The sequence below is a fragment of the Delphinus delphis genome, chromosome 15 (genome assembly GCF_949987515.2).
Source record: "Delphinus delphis chromosome 15, mDelDel1.2, whole genome shotgun sequence".
Taxonomy (NCBI): domain Eukaryota; kingdom Metazoa; phylum Chordata; class Mammalia; order Artiodactyla; family Delphinidae; genus Delphinus; species Delphinus delphis.
This window is the reverse complement of record NC_082697.1, coordinates 71622569-71641701: the sequence shown is the minus strand read 5'-3', so window position 1 is coordinate 71641701 and position 19133 is coordinate 71622569. Positions and strand designations below refer to the sequence as shown.

Here is a 19133-nt window from a genome sequence, read left to right as displayed (position 1 = left end):
CCACTGTCAAGTAAGTTTGGGAAATACTGAGTTAAAGAAATTGCTGTTGCAGAACTTGGCAGAGCCTTCAATACTTTAATACTGCAGCACTTTAGTACTTCAGTACTTTAACACTTCAGTGCTTTAATTTGCATTGTGAATCTCTAAGGAGAGGAATGTAATACTCCGTTTCCTAAAGTTACTGAAGCGCCACTGCAGAGATCTGAGGAAACAATGTTTTAAGATCATTTCCTATTTAAAGAGCAGTTTTCTGGAGCTGAAACTTCTCCATCTCGGAACCATAGAGGCTTCAGGTCAACCAGGATGACCACCCAGCGAAGCGTGGGTCCCTACCTTCTGGGAGGCAGCCTGCCAGCCCGTCAGCAACCCTCAGGGATGGTGCCATCCCAAGAGCCCCACTTCACCTGGGACAGCAGAGGAAACGCCTCTTGCTGGCCGGGCTTCCTTTGAAGGGTCCTCAGCCAAGAACCCTGAGCCTTAACCTCCCTCCCCCCACCAAACCCGGCCCCCCTCCCCAGCCATTCGTAAGGGGCTAAATGGTGTGGGCTCTTTAAAGTAATCCAATACTGCTGCATACCAATACACAGTAATTATTTGATTGGGGTGAAAAATAATTCCTTGTGGGCCTTCTCTCCTGTGCCCTCACAGAGCCGCACCTGGAGAAGCGCCTTCTGAACCAATGTTAGGAAATATCTTGTTCCCCCCCAGAATGGCTGCCCGTCTCCACTGGAACACGGAAAGTGACATCTTTGATCTGTTTCCCTTTGACTCCTGCTGCTAAAAGAGATGATTGTTAAATGAAGACACAGGGGTTCCTTTCTGTTTTCTGCAAAAGCAGGAGGAGGAAAAGCAGCCAGGACTGGACAGAAGGAACAGCAAAGCATCACAGGCTTGGGCTCATGAAGCAGGCTCTGGGCGCCTCTTCATCTTCCCAAGAGGTTTAATGCAAATATTTAGATGATGAGCTGATAGGTGCTGCAGCACCTGGGTCAGTGCCACAGGCACACACAGTACCATGTTTTCCCCACCCAGACGCGGAGCTCCCTGTGGGTAGGGGTGGCATCTTATCTGTCTCACCCACTCTCCTGTTCCCAGCGTGGTATCTGGAGGTGAGGACACCTTACTCATTGTTTAGTGAATGAACGTATGAAGGTCTGAGAGTCTGAAAAAGTGAAATGACAGCAGAACTGCAAGGGACCTGCACTTATGAAACAAGCTTTAAGTGTTAAACTCTGGTTAAGTCAATGCCAGAAAAGAGCTCACACCAGCTGGTTGCAGAAGCAGCTGCCTCACTCTGCCTGCCGGCAGTTAAGCTGGGAAGGGAAAGTCTGCCTTTTACTTTCAAATGAACGTTGAGTCACTCTGACTTATACAAGCCAAACTCCAGGCCCACTAATGGGAAAGGGCCCAACTATGGTTACCCGATGAATCTGCAAATCAGGGAGAAGATGGGGGTGGGGAAGGCTGGGCTGGAAAGCCAAGCAAGCAACACCTCCAACCAGAACTCGCCGTGTCCCCTCCCCGCCAGTCGGCCCCACCCTTTTGTTCTCTTCCCACCCTGGCAAAGGGAGCCCCATCAGACCCCTTTGTTCAAGCTAAAAACCTTGGAAATCTTCTCTCCCAACTCGTCCTCCAGTTTGATCTCAGAATCCACCCTTGTTTCTCTATCCCCACTGCCATTGTCTCAGCTCAACTCCGTCACTTATCTTTTGCCTGGTCTCCAAACTAGCCTTGAATCTCACCCAGTCTGCTCTCTGTGCGGCAGGCAGGGGTTTCTCTCCTGCTCTTACATCGCCTTTGGCTCGCTATGGCCTCCCAGATAACGTCCAGGTATTGAAGGTCTTCCACATCCTGCCCTCCCCTCCCCCAGCCATGCAAGGACTAGTTCTCATTCCCCAAATGCGCTCCTCCATGGCCCTGGCACACTCTGTCCTCCGCTTGGGCTCTCTGACTTGTCTGCCTACCCATCCCCAGCTCAAGTTTCTCCTCCTCCCTGAGAGGGTCTCAGATCCCCAGGCACAGTGAACACCATCTCGGCTGGCCCACCAGCTACACTGTCCTGTAACTTTTTTAGGGTGTCTCTCCTTTCTGGACTGCTTGCTCTTGAAGGCAGGATCTCACTATCCTTGTGTCTCTCTATGGAGACTGCCCAACACCAGGCATAACCATGGGTTATGGTCAAAAGAGTTTGAAAAACACTGGTATTAGGCACTTTATGTGCATTATCGCGTTTTACATTGACAATTCTACAGGTAGTTATTATCTCTATTTTAATGACGGAGCAACTGAGTCTCAGCTGAAATGACTGCCCAAGGTCAAGTGACTAGAAAAAGGCATCACTGGGATTTGATCCGCACCTTTCTGCCATCTATAAAACAGCAGGGCCAGGGAAGAAGCCAGAGTGGGCTCTAGGGAAAGTGGGCCCTAAAGGAGAAGCTGGGGAGTCAGAATCTGCTTATCTGTGGGAGGAGAGGCAGGCTGGGGCTATGGTCCACAGGCTCCTACAGCCCAGCACCTGGATGTGGAGGGGAGGCGATGGCAGGGCAGTGGGACGGTACTCACTTGCACTCAGCCTCTGCATCGGCCTTGGCGGTTGTATAGAGGCCACGCAGCTTTGTCCGGTAATAGGGAGAGACTGCAGAATAAACAAAGGGAGAAAGATGCATGGGTGAGGGGCAGCTGGCAGCAATGTGGCACTGCTTCCAGTCCGCCGGAATCAGACTCTGGGAGGCACCGAGGGGCCATGGGCTGAGGTATGAGCTTTACTGGCTCAGAAGTGCCCCCCGAGGCTGATACCTCCATGTTCACATTTTCATATGGTACAGATGCCATCACAACATCTAGGAGAGGACTCTCTAACCTCTGCCAGAGTGTGACCCACGCAAACAGAAAACAACTCTCCAAGCTCCTCAGAGTTGGAAAGCACCAGCCCGGGAGCCTGACCTCAGGGCATGTGCAGGGCATACGAGTAGGGAAGCTCTAGAAAATGCCGGCTAACTGGGGGGTCCTGCGCGCTGTAAGGGGGTTCCCGAGACGCAGCGTCATTTCCTGACTTCCCAGTCCTCAGAGTTGGGGGATTTTAAGGTTCCTTAGTGGCTAGACAGTCTGTCATCTCTCTCCTGGGTCATCTTAGGTCACCCAGCCTAAGGGAAAACTGTCCCTCAGGGCCAGGGAGCAAGCAGTTCATTTTGGATTAGGCAGATACATGCAAAAGTCCCTTTCGAAAATGATGACCGCCACGTTCCCAGTCTCGGCCCACTCCTTTCTCTCCCGAGCCCAGCCACTCACTCTTGTTCTCTGTCTGCATCCGCTCGTGGGTCTTTTGGATGTTCACTAAGTTGTGTTCGCTCCTCGAACGCTCTTCCTGCAAGGACGAGGTCAACAGGACATGAGGGGAGGCCCTTTATCCTGCTGTGGCAACTACCCTGCAGCCCAGGCCAGAGGCCCCATAAATATGACCCTCATTTTGTAAATCCAACTTCCAAACCCGTAAGTTTAAAAGCATTTTCCCCCCTGACTAATGCAAAAGCAATACAAAAGGCATTAAAGTTAACTTACAAGTTATACATTTAATGACTCTCCTTTATCAAAAAGACAAACTAACCCACAGATTCAATGCAATCCCCATCAAAATTCCAGCTGCCTTCCCTGCAGAAACTGACAAGCTGATCCTCAAGTTCATATGGAAATTCAAGTGACCCAGAATAGTCAAAACAATCTTAAAAACAAACAAACAAACAAAAAAGGAGGAGTCACGTTTCCCAATTTCAAAATTTCCTACGAAGCTGCAGTAGTCAAATGGTGTGACGCTGCCATATAGGTCAACGGAACAGAACCGAAGTCTAGAAATTAACACGTGTATCTATGATCAATTCATCTGGGGAAGCGGGGTAGGTAAGGATGCTGATACAATCCTTCCCCACATCAGTGGTCCTGGGACCAGGGCTGCAAATGAAGATGCCGGAAGCAGGGATGATTCCGAAGGAAGAAGCTGTAACTATACCTTTTAACCTTTATGTCAGAATTTCTAAGTGCCTGAGCGGGTAGGTACTTTCACCCCATCTGGCAAAATGGAGTTAACAGTGAACGCAGCTATAATGCCTAGTGGTGAAAACAGCCCACTAGTTCCGTACCTAAGTAACCCTACCTTACATGAATGGGAATGCACGGGGGCCGGGGTGGGGATAGGGGAAGAGTCGGAGGAAGGTGGGTCACTTGCTAGACTAGTGTGTTGTTGCTGGCAATCGGGACCAGCACGGTGGCCGAGCCTAACGTCCTTCAGAGTAGAAAAATCCGGGTAAAAATCAATGACAAATGCAGAGAAGGAGAAAGAGTAGCTGAGGGTAAAGGAATGAATAAATGGGTTATGCAATGATGGAAATTCAGTATTACATTAATACCTGAGAGAGGCTCAGAGCAATAGAATAACATTGACTCTTAACTCAGTCATACCAGATGCCCTGAAGGTGACGCCGTGTGTCTGCCAAGACCACCTCCGCTTTTAGACCCCAACAAAGTCAAATGGAAGCCTGAAAACCCTCTGAGAGACATTTTGGTTATATAATATGATGATAAACTAGACAAACTGTTGATGACTGACTGGAGTTCTAGTAATGTGCCAGTATCTTTTTCTTCTTTATCTTCAAAATTTTATTACTAAACTATTTTTAGAGCAGTTTTAGGTTTACAGAAAAATCACGCAGGTGGAAGACAGAGTTCCCATACACCTGCTTTCCCCTGCACAGGCTCACCTATTATTAACATCTTGCATTAGTGTGGAACATTTGTTACAATTACTGAACCAATATCGATAATGATTATTAACTAAAGTCCATAGATTACATTAAGATTCACTTTTTGTGTTTTACATTCTAGTTTTGACAAATGCAAAATGTAACGTACCCACCATTTTGGTATCATACAGAATAGCTTCACCTCCCTTAAAAATCCCCTGTGCTCCCCCATTCATCCCTCCCTCCCTCTAAGCCCTGCACAATCACTGACCTTTTTATTCTCTCTATAGATTTGCCTTTTCCATATTGTCATATAGTTGGAATCATACAGTATAGAAAACCTTTCAGACTGGGTTTTCACTTAGCAACATGTGTGCCAGAATCTTTTGACTGATTTTTCAGGTCACATTCCACCACAAAGGATATCATTTGGAAAGGAATCTCTGGAAACTGCTCCCACTGGGTCGTATGGCGGCTCCCAGCAGACGGATCATCGTGTCACTACAAGCCTGGATGACGGGATGCTTAGAAAGGTCCCTGGCTGTAATGGACACGACATGCCACAGCATGCTTGCACAAATACACAGCACCCTTGTCTTTGTGAATGCAAAGCAAGTAAAAACAATAGGGAAAAAGTGGGTTTCTGACAGGATTAGAGCAGTAGGCACGTGGTAGGTCCAAATTCCCCTGGGGAACAGCCCCATCCCCTGCTCCCCTAGACGAGGAAGGTTTTGAGAGGCCTAAGAGGCCATATGATATACTTAGGCTAAATTACATCTAGGTGCGACTACCACTCATCTAACCCTAGTATGGGGCACCCAACATTTTGGGGTACAAAATATGTATCCTAACTGCAGTACCCAGGCCATTAGTACACAATGGCAACAAAATGCATGGTGGAGTAAGCAACATTGGCCCATAGACAGAAAAAGGCTTTAGGGGACATAGGTACTGTTGTGTTCATTGTGGGGCAAGCTGAACTCATTTTCAATGAGAAGCAGCAATCAGAGGGAAAAGACCGTTGATTAGAATAAACAAACAGAAGTGAGTTCTCTCCTAGGAGGAAGGCAAGGGATGGGAGTCAGTCTGGAAAGATGATGAGGCTTTAGTGAAGTGGTTCAGGCCAACCCAACAGGTAATGTGGATAGTTCTAGGACCCACCTGTTGCTGGGAAAGGGCTTGCACCTTGACCCACCAGGGTTTCTTGACTATTTTAAAATGGATAATACTTTAATAAGTAGCCATGAGCAGTGGCCCTCCATCCTAGCTGCTGAGCCCCAAGGGGCACACGTATGGGAATTTTGTGGACCTCTAAACCTATGGAAGCCCTCAAGGGGCATGTGCAATTTACATCAATGCACCATGACTACCCTTGACCCAAGAATAGATCAAAATAAGACATATCCTGAAGTCCAGTTAGCAGAGGTAGGGCTTGTACTCTGAATACCACCTGTGTCCTCCCCATAGGAGGGAGGTGGACTCTGCTATACAACAGTATGCAATGGAAACCAGTCTCAATACGAGCCTGAGCTGAGACAGAGTGACTGGCTTTATCCCCAGCTGACTTCGAACCCAGAAATAACTGAATCATGGCCAACTGTAATAGAGCCTGTCCGTAATAAAATCTGGTAAATGGGCAGGGCCAATTCTGCTGCAAAGGCCTAACAAATAGCTCTGTAATTCTTATTGATCTGTTCCATAATGAAACTGAATTTTACCATGACCATACTTCAATATGGTGTAACACACTGGCACTGTTGGTAAGATTCAACTACCTTATGTAAGTCAGTCATAGGATAACACTGATACTGATGACCAAATGTATTGGGAGATTGAGTCAAAGTCTTCTGAGAATGTAATGCTGATGGAAAATGACTGACCTGAGGAAGAACTGGATTTAACTCACCATCAGCTAATTTCTATGCTAAACAGTTTCACACAAATTTATCATAAGGTACAGATGGCGGTAGATGAAGGAGGAAAACAGGTAATCAAATTAGTACAAAAATATGAAAGTGTATGTAATGGCTCTATAGGACAGATTAGTTGTTTCTTTAAGTCTATCCCTACCCTATAAGGATTCCTGCCAATGTTAGGCATATTTATCCTGATACTATTGCTGTATCTGTTATATAAATGCTATACTAGAGGTAAATGCTCAAATGACTGTTTTGCTGTAACAGAGCCTAGGCCAAGGGCCAGGGGGGTGGCAGGTGCAGTTAAAGATCAATTCAGCAGGCCGGGGTGTTCAAACACTACACATTCCAAAAAAGGGCTGGCCCTTGACCAGCTCTTAGTAGATAACCGCTAAACACGCTTGGAATATCTTGCCTGATAAGAGTGTCTCTGTTTACCTGAGGTGGAGGCAGAAGGAGAATGACTGCTATTGGGTACAGGGCATTTTTGTCAGGTGATGCAAATGTTCTGAAATTGATCATGGTGATGGTTGCACAACTCTGAATATTGATTCAAAGTGGACTGTACACCTTAAATGGGTGAATTGTATGGTATGTGAATTATACCTCTCAATATAGCTGTTACTAAACAAAACGAATCATGAAATCCTGCACATGACAGAAAATCCAACAGGAATGGAAGTCATACCCTACATTCTCCTTCTCCTCCCACCTTCATTACATCACCGTGGTTCCTGCATGTCCAGTCTCTTTGAACACAACCACCCCCGCCCCCTCCACAGCTCAGTATCACAGCCCGCGTTCCCCTCTAGGAGTGGAGGGCTGTGGATTTTTACCTGGGTTTGCTTGATCAGCTGATGGAGCTCTGTGAGCAGTTCTGCAATGCGGGAATCAGCAGACACGAGGGCCATGGTGTGGTATACGGGGGCGCCTGGGGTGGAGGGGGAGCAGAAGAGAGCCTTGTTAGTGGCTGTTGTGGGTTAAACCATTCTCCTGAAAGACATGCTGAAGTTCTAACCTCCGGTACCTCTTACTTGGAAACAGGGTCTTTGCAGATGTAATTAAGATATATGTTAAGATGAAGTCACCCTGGAGTCGGGTGGGCCTTAATCCAACATGACTGGTGCCCTCATATGAGAAGAAACAGAGACACACATACAGAGAATGCCACGTGGAGAGACAGACACACACAGAGGGAAGACAGCCATGTGACAGACGCAGAGAGAGAGTGCAGTTATGCAGCTGCAAGCCAAGGAATATCAGGGATCGCTGGCAACCACCAGAAGCTGGGAGAGAGGCACGGAACATACCCTCCTTCTGGGCACCCAAGAAGGAACCCACCCTTGATTCTGGAACTAATACAACCCCTTGATTTTGGAATTCTAGCCTTCAGAACTGTGAGAATACATTTCTTTTAAGTCACCCAGTTTATAGTCGTTTGTCATGGCAGCCCTAGGAAACTGATACAGCAGCAAGTTGTCTTGGATTCCCTCCCTAATCCAATGATGCTCCTATTTGATATGTTCAACCAAGTCAGGAGTACTTGTTAAGTATCTTCAAAGGCAGTATGTCCTAGCCCCAGCTCTGCTGCTACTATCCTGACAAATGATTCAAGCATTCCGGTTTCCCCTTTTTTTTTAATGTGTAAAATGAGGATTCAAATAAGATTTTATATGAAGACACTTTCTAAGATATAAAGCATTGTTACTTTTTTTTACTGTAGAGGGAAGAGAAATTAACTACTAAAAATATCTGACTTAAGGTAAGATGAATGTATTGTGATGAAAATAAAATGCAACAGTAGGTAATTAGAAAAAGAATAAGAGACAATAAAAGGTAATTTAAAAAGTAAGCTATTGTATAGCCAACACATGGAAACAACCTAAATGTCCACTGACAGATGAATGGATAAACAAGATGTGGTACATACACACAATGGAATACCACTCGGCCATAAAAAAGGACGAAATAATACCATTTGCAGCAACATGAATGCAACTGGAGATTATCCTACTAAGTGAAGTAAGTCAGAAAGAGAAAGATAAATATATGATATCACTTATATGTGGAATTTAAAATATGACACAAATGAACCTATCTATGAAACAGAAACAGACTCATGGACCTAGAGAACAGACTGGTGGTTGCCAAGGGAACCTATTTATGAAACAGAAACAGACTCATGGACATAGAGAACAGACTGGTGGTTGCCAAGGGAACCTATCTATGAAACAGAAACAGACTCATGGACATAGAGGGTGGTTGCCAAGGGGGAGGGAGTTGGGGGAGGGATGGAGTGGGAGGTTGGTGTTAGCAGATGTAAGCTTTTATATACAGGATGGATAAACAACAAGGTCTTGCTGTATAGCACAGGGAACTATATTCAGTATCCTATGATAAACCATAATGGAAAAGAATATTTAAAAAAAGAATGTATATATATGTGTAACCAAATCACTTTGCTGTACAGCAGTAATTAACACAACATTGTAAATCAACTATACTTCAATAAAAATTTTTTTAAAAAAAGTAAGCTACTGTAACTAGGTAAAACTGGACATACGCCTAAAGATACAAGTAGACTGGAAAAAAAGAACTTTTTTTTAGGATGCTGAAATTTTTACTTTATACCCTACCTTCTTATAAAGGTCATTCAATTAGTACATCTCCATATCCACAAAGATCAGATTCACACTGCATGTCCCCCACCCCCCGGTAATGAACTGTGAACTCTATGTATTTAAATATGCACATCTTCTTAAAAATCTCTGCTTTTGTTTATTAAAAGAGTAATATACAAACCAGGAATAGAGGGGAGTTTCCTCAACCTGATCAAGGGCATCTACGAAAACCCACAGATAACATCATACTTATTGGTGAAAGACTGAAAGCTTTCCCCCCCTAAGATCAGCAACAAGTCAACATTGCTCTAGAGGTTCAAACTAGGGCAATAAAATGAAATAAAAGAATCAAGATTGGAAAGAAAGAAGTAAAACTATCTTCATCTGCAGATGACATGACCTTGTATATACAAAATCCTGAGAAACCCACTAAACAACGATTAGAACTAATAAAGAAGGTTAAAGGACAGAAGATCAACAGGCAAAAATCAACTGCATTTCTATACAGTTGCAATGAACAACCCAAAAATGAAACTAAGAAAACAATTCAATTTACAATAGCATCCAAAAGAATAAAATACTTAGGAATAAGTTTAATAAGAGAAGTATACAATTCTTATACTGAAAACTACAAAACATTGTTTAAAAAAATTAAGAAGATCTACATAAATAGACATCCCATGTTCATGGATCAGCAGACTTAACATTGTTAAAATAGCACTACTCCCCAAATTGATCTACAGTTTCAACGAAAGCCCTATCAAAGTCCCAGGTGGCTTCTTTGCAGAAATTAACAAGCTCATCCTAAAATTAATATGAAAATTCAAGGGATCCAGAATAGCCAAAATAATCTTGAAAAAGTTTTGCCAATTACAAAACGTACTATAAAGCTACAGTAATCAAGATGGTGTGGTACTGGCATAAGGGTAGACATAAAGATGAATGGAACAGAATCAAGAGACCATAAATAAACCCTTATATCCATGGTCAACTGATTTTCCACAAGGTTGCCAAGACAACTTAATGGGGAAAGAATAGTCTTTTTTGATAAATGGTGCAAGGACAACTGGATGTCCACATGTAAAAGAGTGAATTTGGGGCCCTACCTCAGACCATATATAAAAATGATCTGAACAGACAGTTCTCCAAAGAAGATATACAAATGGCCAACAAGCACATGAAAAGATGCTTGATATCATTAGCCATCAAGGAAACGCAAATCAAAACCACAGGAGATACCGTTTCACACTCACTAGGATGGCTATAATGAGAATGAGACATAATAACAAGTGTTGGTGAGGATGTGGAGAAACTATATGAATGGGTAAAGTGTGGTATTATCCATACAATAGACTATATTATTACACTAAAAAGGAATGAAGTACTGACACATGCTACACATGGATGAACCTTGAAAACATTATGCTAAGTGAAAGAAGCCAGACAAAACAAACCTCATATTGTATGATTCCGTTTATATGAAGTATCCAGGATAGGCAAGTCCATAGAAAGCTGTTGGGGGCGGTGGTTGAGGGAGGAAGGGGAGTGACTGTTAATGAGAATCGGGCTTTTTGGCCAGGCGGTGAAAATGTTCTAAAATTGACTGTGGTGATGTCTGCGTAACTCTGAATATACTAAAAACCACTGCATTGTCTGCTTTAAATACATGTACATCTCCATCCCTTCCAGCCCCAGGCAAACACTAATCTACTTTCTGTCTCTATAGATTTGCCTGTTCTGCACTTCATTTCTTTTTTTGTTGAATAATATTTCATGTTTGCATATACCACATTTTGTATATCCATTCATCAACTGATAGACATTTGGGTTGTGTTCACTTTTTGGCTGTTATGAACATCGCTGCTATGAATACCTGTGGACATGTTTTCATTTCCTGGGTATACACCTAGGAGTGCAAATGTTGGATCATATGGTAACTCTATGTTTAACCTTTTGAGAACAGCTAGACTGTTTCCAAAGTGGGTGCACCATTTTATATTCCCATGAGCAACGTATGAGGGTTCCGATATCTCTGCATGTGCACCAACATGTGATATTGTCAGTCTTTTTGATTATAGCCATCCTACTGGGTGTGAAATGGTAACCAGTGGTTTTGATTTGCATTTCCTTGATGGCTAAGGATGTTGAACATCTCTTCATGTGTTTACTGGCCTTTGTGTATCTTCTCTGGAGAACTGCCCTTTGCCATTTTTAATTGGTTTTTTAAAAAAATGATTACTGAATTGTGTCCTTTGAAGCACATGTTTTTAATTTTCATGAAGTCCAACTTATTTTCATTTGACTGCTTGTGACATATCTTTTTTTCCTCACACGTGCAACACTATTTTTACCACCACAAGCTTTATATAATGCATTCTAACATAGAGAAGAACATGTCTCTTAAGAAAAAAAAGTCTGGCTGCATTAATTAGAACCGCACAAAATCAGGGATCTAGAGTTTAAGAGATTCAAAGTGGATAAATTTGAGAATGATCAGCATAGAGGTCGTTGCTAAAGTCTTGGGAATTGATGACGCTAGGGATGATCTGTTGAGTGAGCAAAGAGGAAGGGGGAAAGAGCCCCACTGAACCACAACCAAGGTGAAGGTGTGGACCAAAGAAGAGTCCAGTGGGAAGATCCCTGGAAGGAACGGATCAGCACGGAAAAGAGTTGTTCTCTCCTGCCACATAAAGCAGAATCCTGGTCAGAACCATGCCTTTTACATGCCTACACACGTGCATATTAAAACTGGGGGAATGGGGCTTCCGTGGTGGCGCCAATGGTTAAGTGGTTAAGAATCCACCTGCCAATGCAGGGGACACAGGTTTGAGCCCTGGTCCGGGAAGATCCCACATGCCACAGAGCAACTAAGCCCGTGCACCACAACTACTGAGCCCGTGCTCTAGAGCCCGTGAGCCACAACTCCTGAGCCCACGTGCCGCAACTACTGAAGCCCACGCGCCTAGAACCTGTGCTCCACAACAAGAGAAGGCACAGCAATAAGCCGGCGCACCACAATGAAGAGTAGCCCCCACTCGCCGCAACTAGAGAAAAGCCCGCGTGCATCAACGAAGACGCAATGCAGCCAAAAATAAATAAAAGTAAGGTAAAATAAAAATAGAACTGGGGGAAGCCCCCCCAGCCGGACAGTGGGTTTTACTTTATACAAGCATTGATAGCAAGCACTCCCACTCTGCTGCCAGGTAAATCAGTTACCTTCCCTGAGAATTCTGACACTTCAAACCTTCTCCCTCCTCAATACCTTTGCTCCTGCCCTCAGACCCACCACCATGCAGGAGGGGTGTGGTAGCAAATAAAGATAACAATTTCCTGCTAGCCGGGCTGTGACGCAGAGACGGGGGTGGAGCCTTGAAGGGGAGGCCAAGCAGGAGGAGGAGGGTTTACAGGTGGAGGAAGTGTGAGCCTGTTGGCTGGGGGGCTGGAGCACGCTGAGAACTAGTCCAAGGACGAGAGAATGGGGCTGCATCTGAAGAGGCCGGAGTGTGAGGGGTGCGATCCAGCCCTGAGACATATCCAGTGTCATCTGTCATTATTTGCTGACATTTCTTCTGGTCCGTCTCATCTACACACACTCAAACGCAGATGTCCGGTCCCATTCCACCCTACCCTCCAAAGAGGCTGAGAGGGTGTGCCCCCTACACCCTCTCCCTCGCTGCCAAGGAAACAAACATTACACTTTTTTCAACAACCAGATCAAAACTGGTCTTGTCTGACCATCCCTACATAAGCCTAACTTTTCTCTTGACTTTTCCTGGAACCTACCTAGACCTATAAACTGGCTTTCCAGCCAGTGGATGTAGGTAGATCTTTTCTTCCCCAACCAGCCTGGAAGCTCCTCAGGCAAGAACAGTCATCTCTGCTGTCATCAACAACCCCTTTTCACCAATAACCGCACTGGTAAGTAGTATTGGGAAATCGACAGGAACTTCATATTTTTACTCCTTCACACACCACCTCTCTCCTGCCCTGACCCCCCTCCCCGAAGTTAGGTCCATTTTGAAATTCCCGTAACGATTCGTGCTGGCTGGACATCTCCACCAGAGGAGACCCCAAATCACTGTGCCCAGCACAGACACTCCTTATGTGATTCTCCTTCTGTATGTTAGAAATGTTCCATAATAAAAAGAATTTTGTTAAATCGATGTACCCAGAAAATATTCTAAAATTAGATGATGCTATTAATGGTTGCACAACTCTGAATATACTTTAAAACATCCAATAAATTATACATTTTAAATGGGTGAGTTGTATGGTAGGTGAATTATATCTCAGTAAAACTGTTCAAAAAAAAAATCAGTATGTCCAAAAGCAAGCTCACCCCCTCCCTACTCACCCCACCCCCAAACCCCTAGGTGGTAGCACACTCCCCCTAACCCATCCAGCCACCTATGCTGGAACCTGAGTTATTTTCAACTCCCCCTTCTCCCTCAATCCTCATGTCCAACCAATCGCCACTCTGGCTGACTTACTGCCCCAGTATTTCAGGCCTCCATCCACTCCTTTTTCGTCCTTCACTCGTTGGTTCAGGCTGTAACTTACACGGCAGCCTCCTAGCTGGGCTTCCTCCCTGCTTTCTCGTCTCCCTCAAATCCACCCTCTGCAGAGCTCCAGGACTGTCCATCTAAAAGACAAGTGTGGCCATATCATTTCCCTACCAAAACCTTTCAATCCCCTCCCACGTCCCCCCCCCCCAGGAGAAGTCAAGACCTTAATACAGAACACAAGGTCTCCACAAAGAGGTTTCCATCCTCATGTCTCCCCCACTAGAACATCGCTCGGCTCTGTCTGCCTCACATTTTCTATTCCAGTAATACTGAACTGTTCCGCTTTTGACTGGGCGCCATGTAACTTATGCCTGTGCCCTATGTTTGTGCCGCTCCCTCTATCTGGGATGCTCTTCCTGCAGGCAGATTACCCCTAATCCTCTGCCTGATTTAACTGTTCTCTAAGACCTGGATTACTACCAAGTCACCCCCTCCTCTAATCATAGAAACCCCCAGTCTCCTCAGCTGGGTGAAGTTACCTTTCTCTGTGTCCCCATTGTACCCTGTGCATCTCTCCACCACTGTGCCCAACAAATCGTATTACAATTCTCTGTGTGTGTGTATTTGTCCCCTCCCCCAGCGTGTCCAGTCTCTGACGGCGGGGATCACTTTATCCTCCGTACCTAGCACAGGGCTGGCACGGTACCCACCATCCTCACTTCTACTCCCATTTAATCTTTAACCATTGCAGTCCGGTGCTCCCTCAGTGCCTATGATCTCCTGCCAGCTCCTGGAACTTTCTGCTGCACTGAATACCTGACCACAAGCTGCTCCTCAAAGCTCTGTTCTCTGGGTTTCCAGGCCTCCAGTCTCCCCTATTTTTCTGTTGCCCTCCTCCTCCACCTCAGTGGACGGTCACCCTGGATCCTCTTCTCATTCTCTAAGCACTCCCTGAGCACTGTCACCAGCTTCAAGCACCCTTATTCTGAAACTTCCACATCAGTATCATCAGCCCTGACTTCTCTCCAAGGCTCCCAGCTCAGACCTGCAGCTGCCACCTGAACGTCCCAACCATGATGCCCCTCAGACACCTCACACTTCCTGCCCTGCATGGCTCTGCCTTCCAGACGTGGGTGAGTGGTGCCCATCACTGTCCAGCCAGCTTCCCAAGCTGGAAATCCTGGGGTCTTCTCCTTGCTCATCTCCAAACCCCATGCCCTTGATCAATCCCCATTCAAATTCTATTGATTTTGCCTCAGAAACTTCTCTTAAATCCAGATCCTTCTCTTCCATCACACCTGTCACTGCCTTAGTTTAGGCTCTCATCACATTACTGCAATATCATCTGTCTCTTTGTCTCACTGTGGTTACACACAAAGTCTGTTCCGCCTAAGGGGGAAAAAAAGTAAAAGAAAACCTTTAACTACTAGATAATATATGCACACAGTAAAAAAAATTCAAACGATTAAAAGAAACACAATGAAATCTCCCACCCCTTGAGGCAACCCCTGTTGTTTTTTGGGTATTTCTCCAGAGATCCCATGTATATACAAGAAGAAAAAGTATGTTATCTCATAAAACCTTTTGCAATTAGTAGATGTAGAGACAGACAATGAAATTGATGTTGAAACTTTCAGCCAACCAAAGTGAAAAAGTTGACCCACTTGGTCTGTAGGGGAAGGAGTAGGTCAAATACCAAGCCAGGCAGGGCCTAATCCTGCAATCAGAAGGCAGAGGTGGGTAAGGAGGGCCCTGTTTTTGACAAGAGACCTGTCAGGATGCCTTCACATAAAAACACTGACTTGTGACTTTTAAAATGCTCTCTTCTCACCTGATTTCTGTTCAGTGTGAAGTACTGGGTTGGCCAAAAAGATCTTATGGAAAAACCCTAACGAACTTTGTGGCCAATCCAATAATTCTGAAGTAATGAGATGAGTGCCAGGATTCTGGAGGCTCACTTTGCCCACTGGGTAAGTGGCAAGTTCTCCCTGCCTAGGAGAACCTCATTTTATGATCTTATCATACAATGAACTACAGCTCTCTCTGGAAGCAGTCGGTATTGAGCTCTCTGAAAGGACCATCAGGCTGCTTCCACTACCTTGAGGCCCCTCCCCTGGGACTTGACTGACAAAAGGCAGCGAGTTCTTCCTACTCCAGTGCCCTCTCTTCTCTGGGGTACTCCTTAACCAGCGAGGCAGTCAGAAACTCCCCTGGCTCTCCAAAGTACTCTGGTCACAACGCTATTTCCATTTTTTCCTAATTTAGATGAAAAAAAAAAAAAGTCAACAACATCAAAGAATATCTTAAAGCAAATCCCAGCAACCTACGATGATTTTCATTTTGTATGATACCTTCTGTATATATAATATACAGATCATCCTTGACTCACCATGGAGTTATGTTCCGATCAACCCACTATAAGTTGAAAATATCATAAGTTGAGAATGTACTTGATACACCTAACCTACTGAACGTCATAACTTAGCTTCGTCTACCTTAGACGTGCTCAGAACACTTACAGTATTAGCCTACAGTTGGGCAAAACCGTCTAACCCAAAGTCTATTTACAATAAAGTGACTATCTCATGTAATTTATTTATTTAAAAAAATTTTTTTTAATTTAATTTTTTTTTTTTTTTTGCCACACTGCACGGCATGTGGGATCTTAGTTCTCCAACCAGGGATTGAACCCACATCCCCTGCATTGGAAGCATGGAGTCTTAACTACTGGACCGCCGGGGAAGTCCGCTCATGTCATTTATTGAATACTGCACTGAAAGTGAAAAACGGAATGGCTGCCTAGGTACAGAATAGTTGTAGGTGTGTCGGTTGTTTCCCCTCGTGATTGCCTGCAATACAGCCATCAGGGTAATGAACTGACAGGCATATTTTAGGAGTGTTCCAAGGAGAGGAATGGGGACAGGAGAGCTATAGAGTTCTCACCCTGAGAAAGTTCTCTAACCTTTCCGAGTCTCTATAAAAACCAGAGCACCCACTTGAGGACGAACCACACAAGTAAGGTGATAGACAGTGCCTGGCACAGAGCGTGCCCTTAGCAGACACGAGCTGCCTCCTCCTCATCCGTAGATGTGGGTCAGGGGACTGCCAGGAAAAAAGACAGGGACTGTGTTAAGTTGAGCAAAGCAGTCAAAGGCACAAGGAACAGAAAACGCCGATGCGTCCCAAGCCTGGGGAAGCAATCACTGCCCCCGCCATTTAAGGGCCCCCTCCTGCTTAAGCTCCGCCTACTGGGTGCGCCCTGCCTGGGAAAACCAACTCATTTTATGATGTTCCAATAAATTACTGCTATCTCTGGATCCAGTCAGCTGTGAACTTGAATTTCCCCAGAACACACATTCTCAGTAGAGGCAAAGGCTTCTGTGGTTCTCCACTCTGAGGACACTAAGCCTGGTGGTGCAAAGCCAGAATGCAGACTCAGGACCACATCTAACTGAAAGTTCAGGCAGCTCCCAGCTGGGAGGAAACTGAATGTTCAGCCCAAGCTGCCCATTATCTGAGTCCAAGGGTCCCAGTTGATCTCAGCATTAGTCTCTAACCAAGAAGAGGTTACGCAATTCCTGTAAGTTTCAGAATTCTTATGAATTTTGAAGCAAGGCCCAGTACCCTAAACCTTCTGCGTCCTAGAACCCTCTTTTTTCCACTTAGATGGCCACACTTTCTATTTCTACCCACAAGGGGAACCACTGTTCTGATATTTTCCACTACAGACTAGTATGCCTATTCCGGAATTTCACAGAAACATAATCATGCCATCCATATTCTTTAGTGTCTGGATTCTTCCACTTAATGTGTTTTGATTCATCTGTGTTGCTGTGTGTATCAGGAGTTTGCTTCTTTCTATTGCTGAGTTGCACCTATTATATGAACAAACTGGTTTGTTTAACCTGTTCTCTCTGAATAGCATCTATTTCCACTTTGGGTCATTATGAATAAAACTGTTACGAGCAGTCATATATGATTCTTTTTAAACACACATATTCATTTTTCTTAAGTAAATATTTAGGTCTGGTAATAGCACTCTTAATTTCCCTTTGGGAAACCACCCCTCACCTTGGCTCCAAGGCTGGGTATACCACCTGGGCCCATGAAAATATTATATTCTCCCTGACCACCATGACTGGTTCAGGAAGAGATATGTGACCCAAATCTGGACAAAATCAATTTCAGATCTTTTGCTAGAGCTATCTGCAAAAAGATAACATCTTTCTGTTGGTTAAGAGTAGCATGGAGGGCTTCCCTGGTGGTGCGGTGGTTGAGAGTCTGCCTGCCGATGCAGGGGACACGGGTTCGTGCCCCGGTCCGGGAAGATCCCACATGTCACGGAGCGGCTGGGCCCGTGAGCCATGGCCGCTGAGCCTGCACGTCCGGAGCCTGTGCTCCGCAACAGGAGAGGCCACAACAGTGAGAGGCCCGCGTACCGAAAAAAAAAAGAGTAGCATGGAATATGACCCAGCAATTCCACTACTGGGCATACACCCTGAGAAAAACCATAATTCAAAAAGAGTCATGTACCACAATGTTCATTGCAGCTCTATTTACAATAGCCAGGACATGGAAGCAACCTAAGTGTCCATCAACAGATGAATGGATAAAGAAGATATGGCACAAATATACAATGGAATATTACCCAGCCATAAAAAGAAACGAAATTGAGTTATTTGTAGTGAGGTGGATGGACCTAGAGCCTGTCATACAGAGTGAAATCAGAAAGAGAAAAACAAACACCGTATGCTAATACATATATATGGAATCTAAAAAAAAAAAAATGGTTCTGAAGAACATAGGGGCAGGACAGGAATAAAGACGCAGACGTAGAGAATGGACTTGAGGACATGCGGAGGGGGAAGGGGAAGCTGGGACGAAGTGAGAGAGTGGCATGGATATATATACACTACCAAATGTAAAATAGGTAGCTAGCTAGTGGGAAGCAGCCGCATAGCACAGGTAGATCAGCTCGGTTCTTTGTGACCGCCTAGAGGGGTGGGATAGGGAGGGTGGGAGGGAGCCGCAAGAGGAAGGAGATATGGGGATATATGTACACATATAGCTGATTCACTTTGTTATACAGCAGAAACTAACACACCATTGTAAAGCAATCATACTCCAATAAAGATGTTTAAAAAAAACAGTAATTATACTCCAATAAAGATGTTTTAAAAAAAGAGTAGCATGGAAGCCTGGAACGATGGAGTCTTTCACCTACCTGAGGTAGAAATCAACATGGACAAAAGCAGAGCTGAGAAGACACAGAAAATACCGGTGACATAATTTAGGCTTCTGGATACAGCCATGCCTGAAGCTGATGCACCCAGGACTCCAGATACAGTCAACAGATAC

The 19133-nt window shown here is 44.8% G+C and overlaps 1 protein-coding gene across 6 annotated transcripts in view; it reads right to left on the bottom strand.

Annotated features, from left to right (window-relative positions):
* Positions 1-19133, bottom strand: part of SGF29 (SAGA complex associated factor 29) — a 34835-nt gene that overhangs the window by 5118 nt on the left and 10584 nt on the right. For 4 of the 6 annotated variants that reach the window (XM_060032014.1, XM_069541413.1, XM_069541414.1 and 1 more), the window contains 3 exons: positions 7486-7580; positions 3289-3364; positions 2563-2635 (listed from right to left, as the gene is read on the bottom strand). In XM_060032014.1, coding sequence (XP_059887997.1) covers positions 2563-2635; positions 3289-3364; positions 7486-7560 — 224 coding nt within the window. In that variant the 5' untranslated portion in view covers positions 7561-7580. Of the gene's footprint in view, positions 1-2562; positions 2636-3288; positions 3365-7485; positions 7581-7683; positions 7703-13760; positions 13913-19133 lie in introns of those variants that run through there. The other 2 variants (XM_060032015.1, XM_060032011.1) reach the window with 2 other exon arrangements.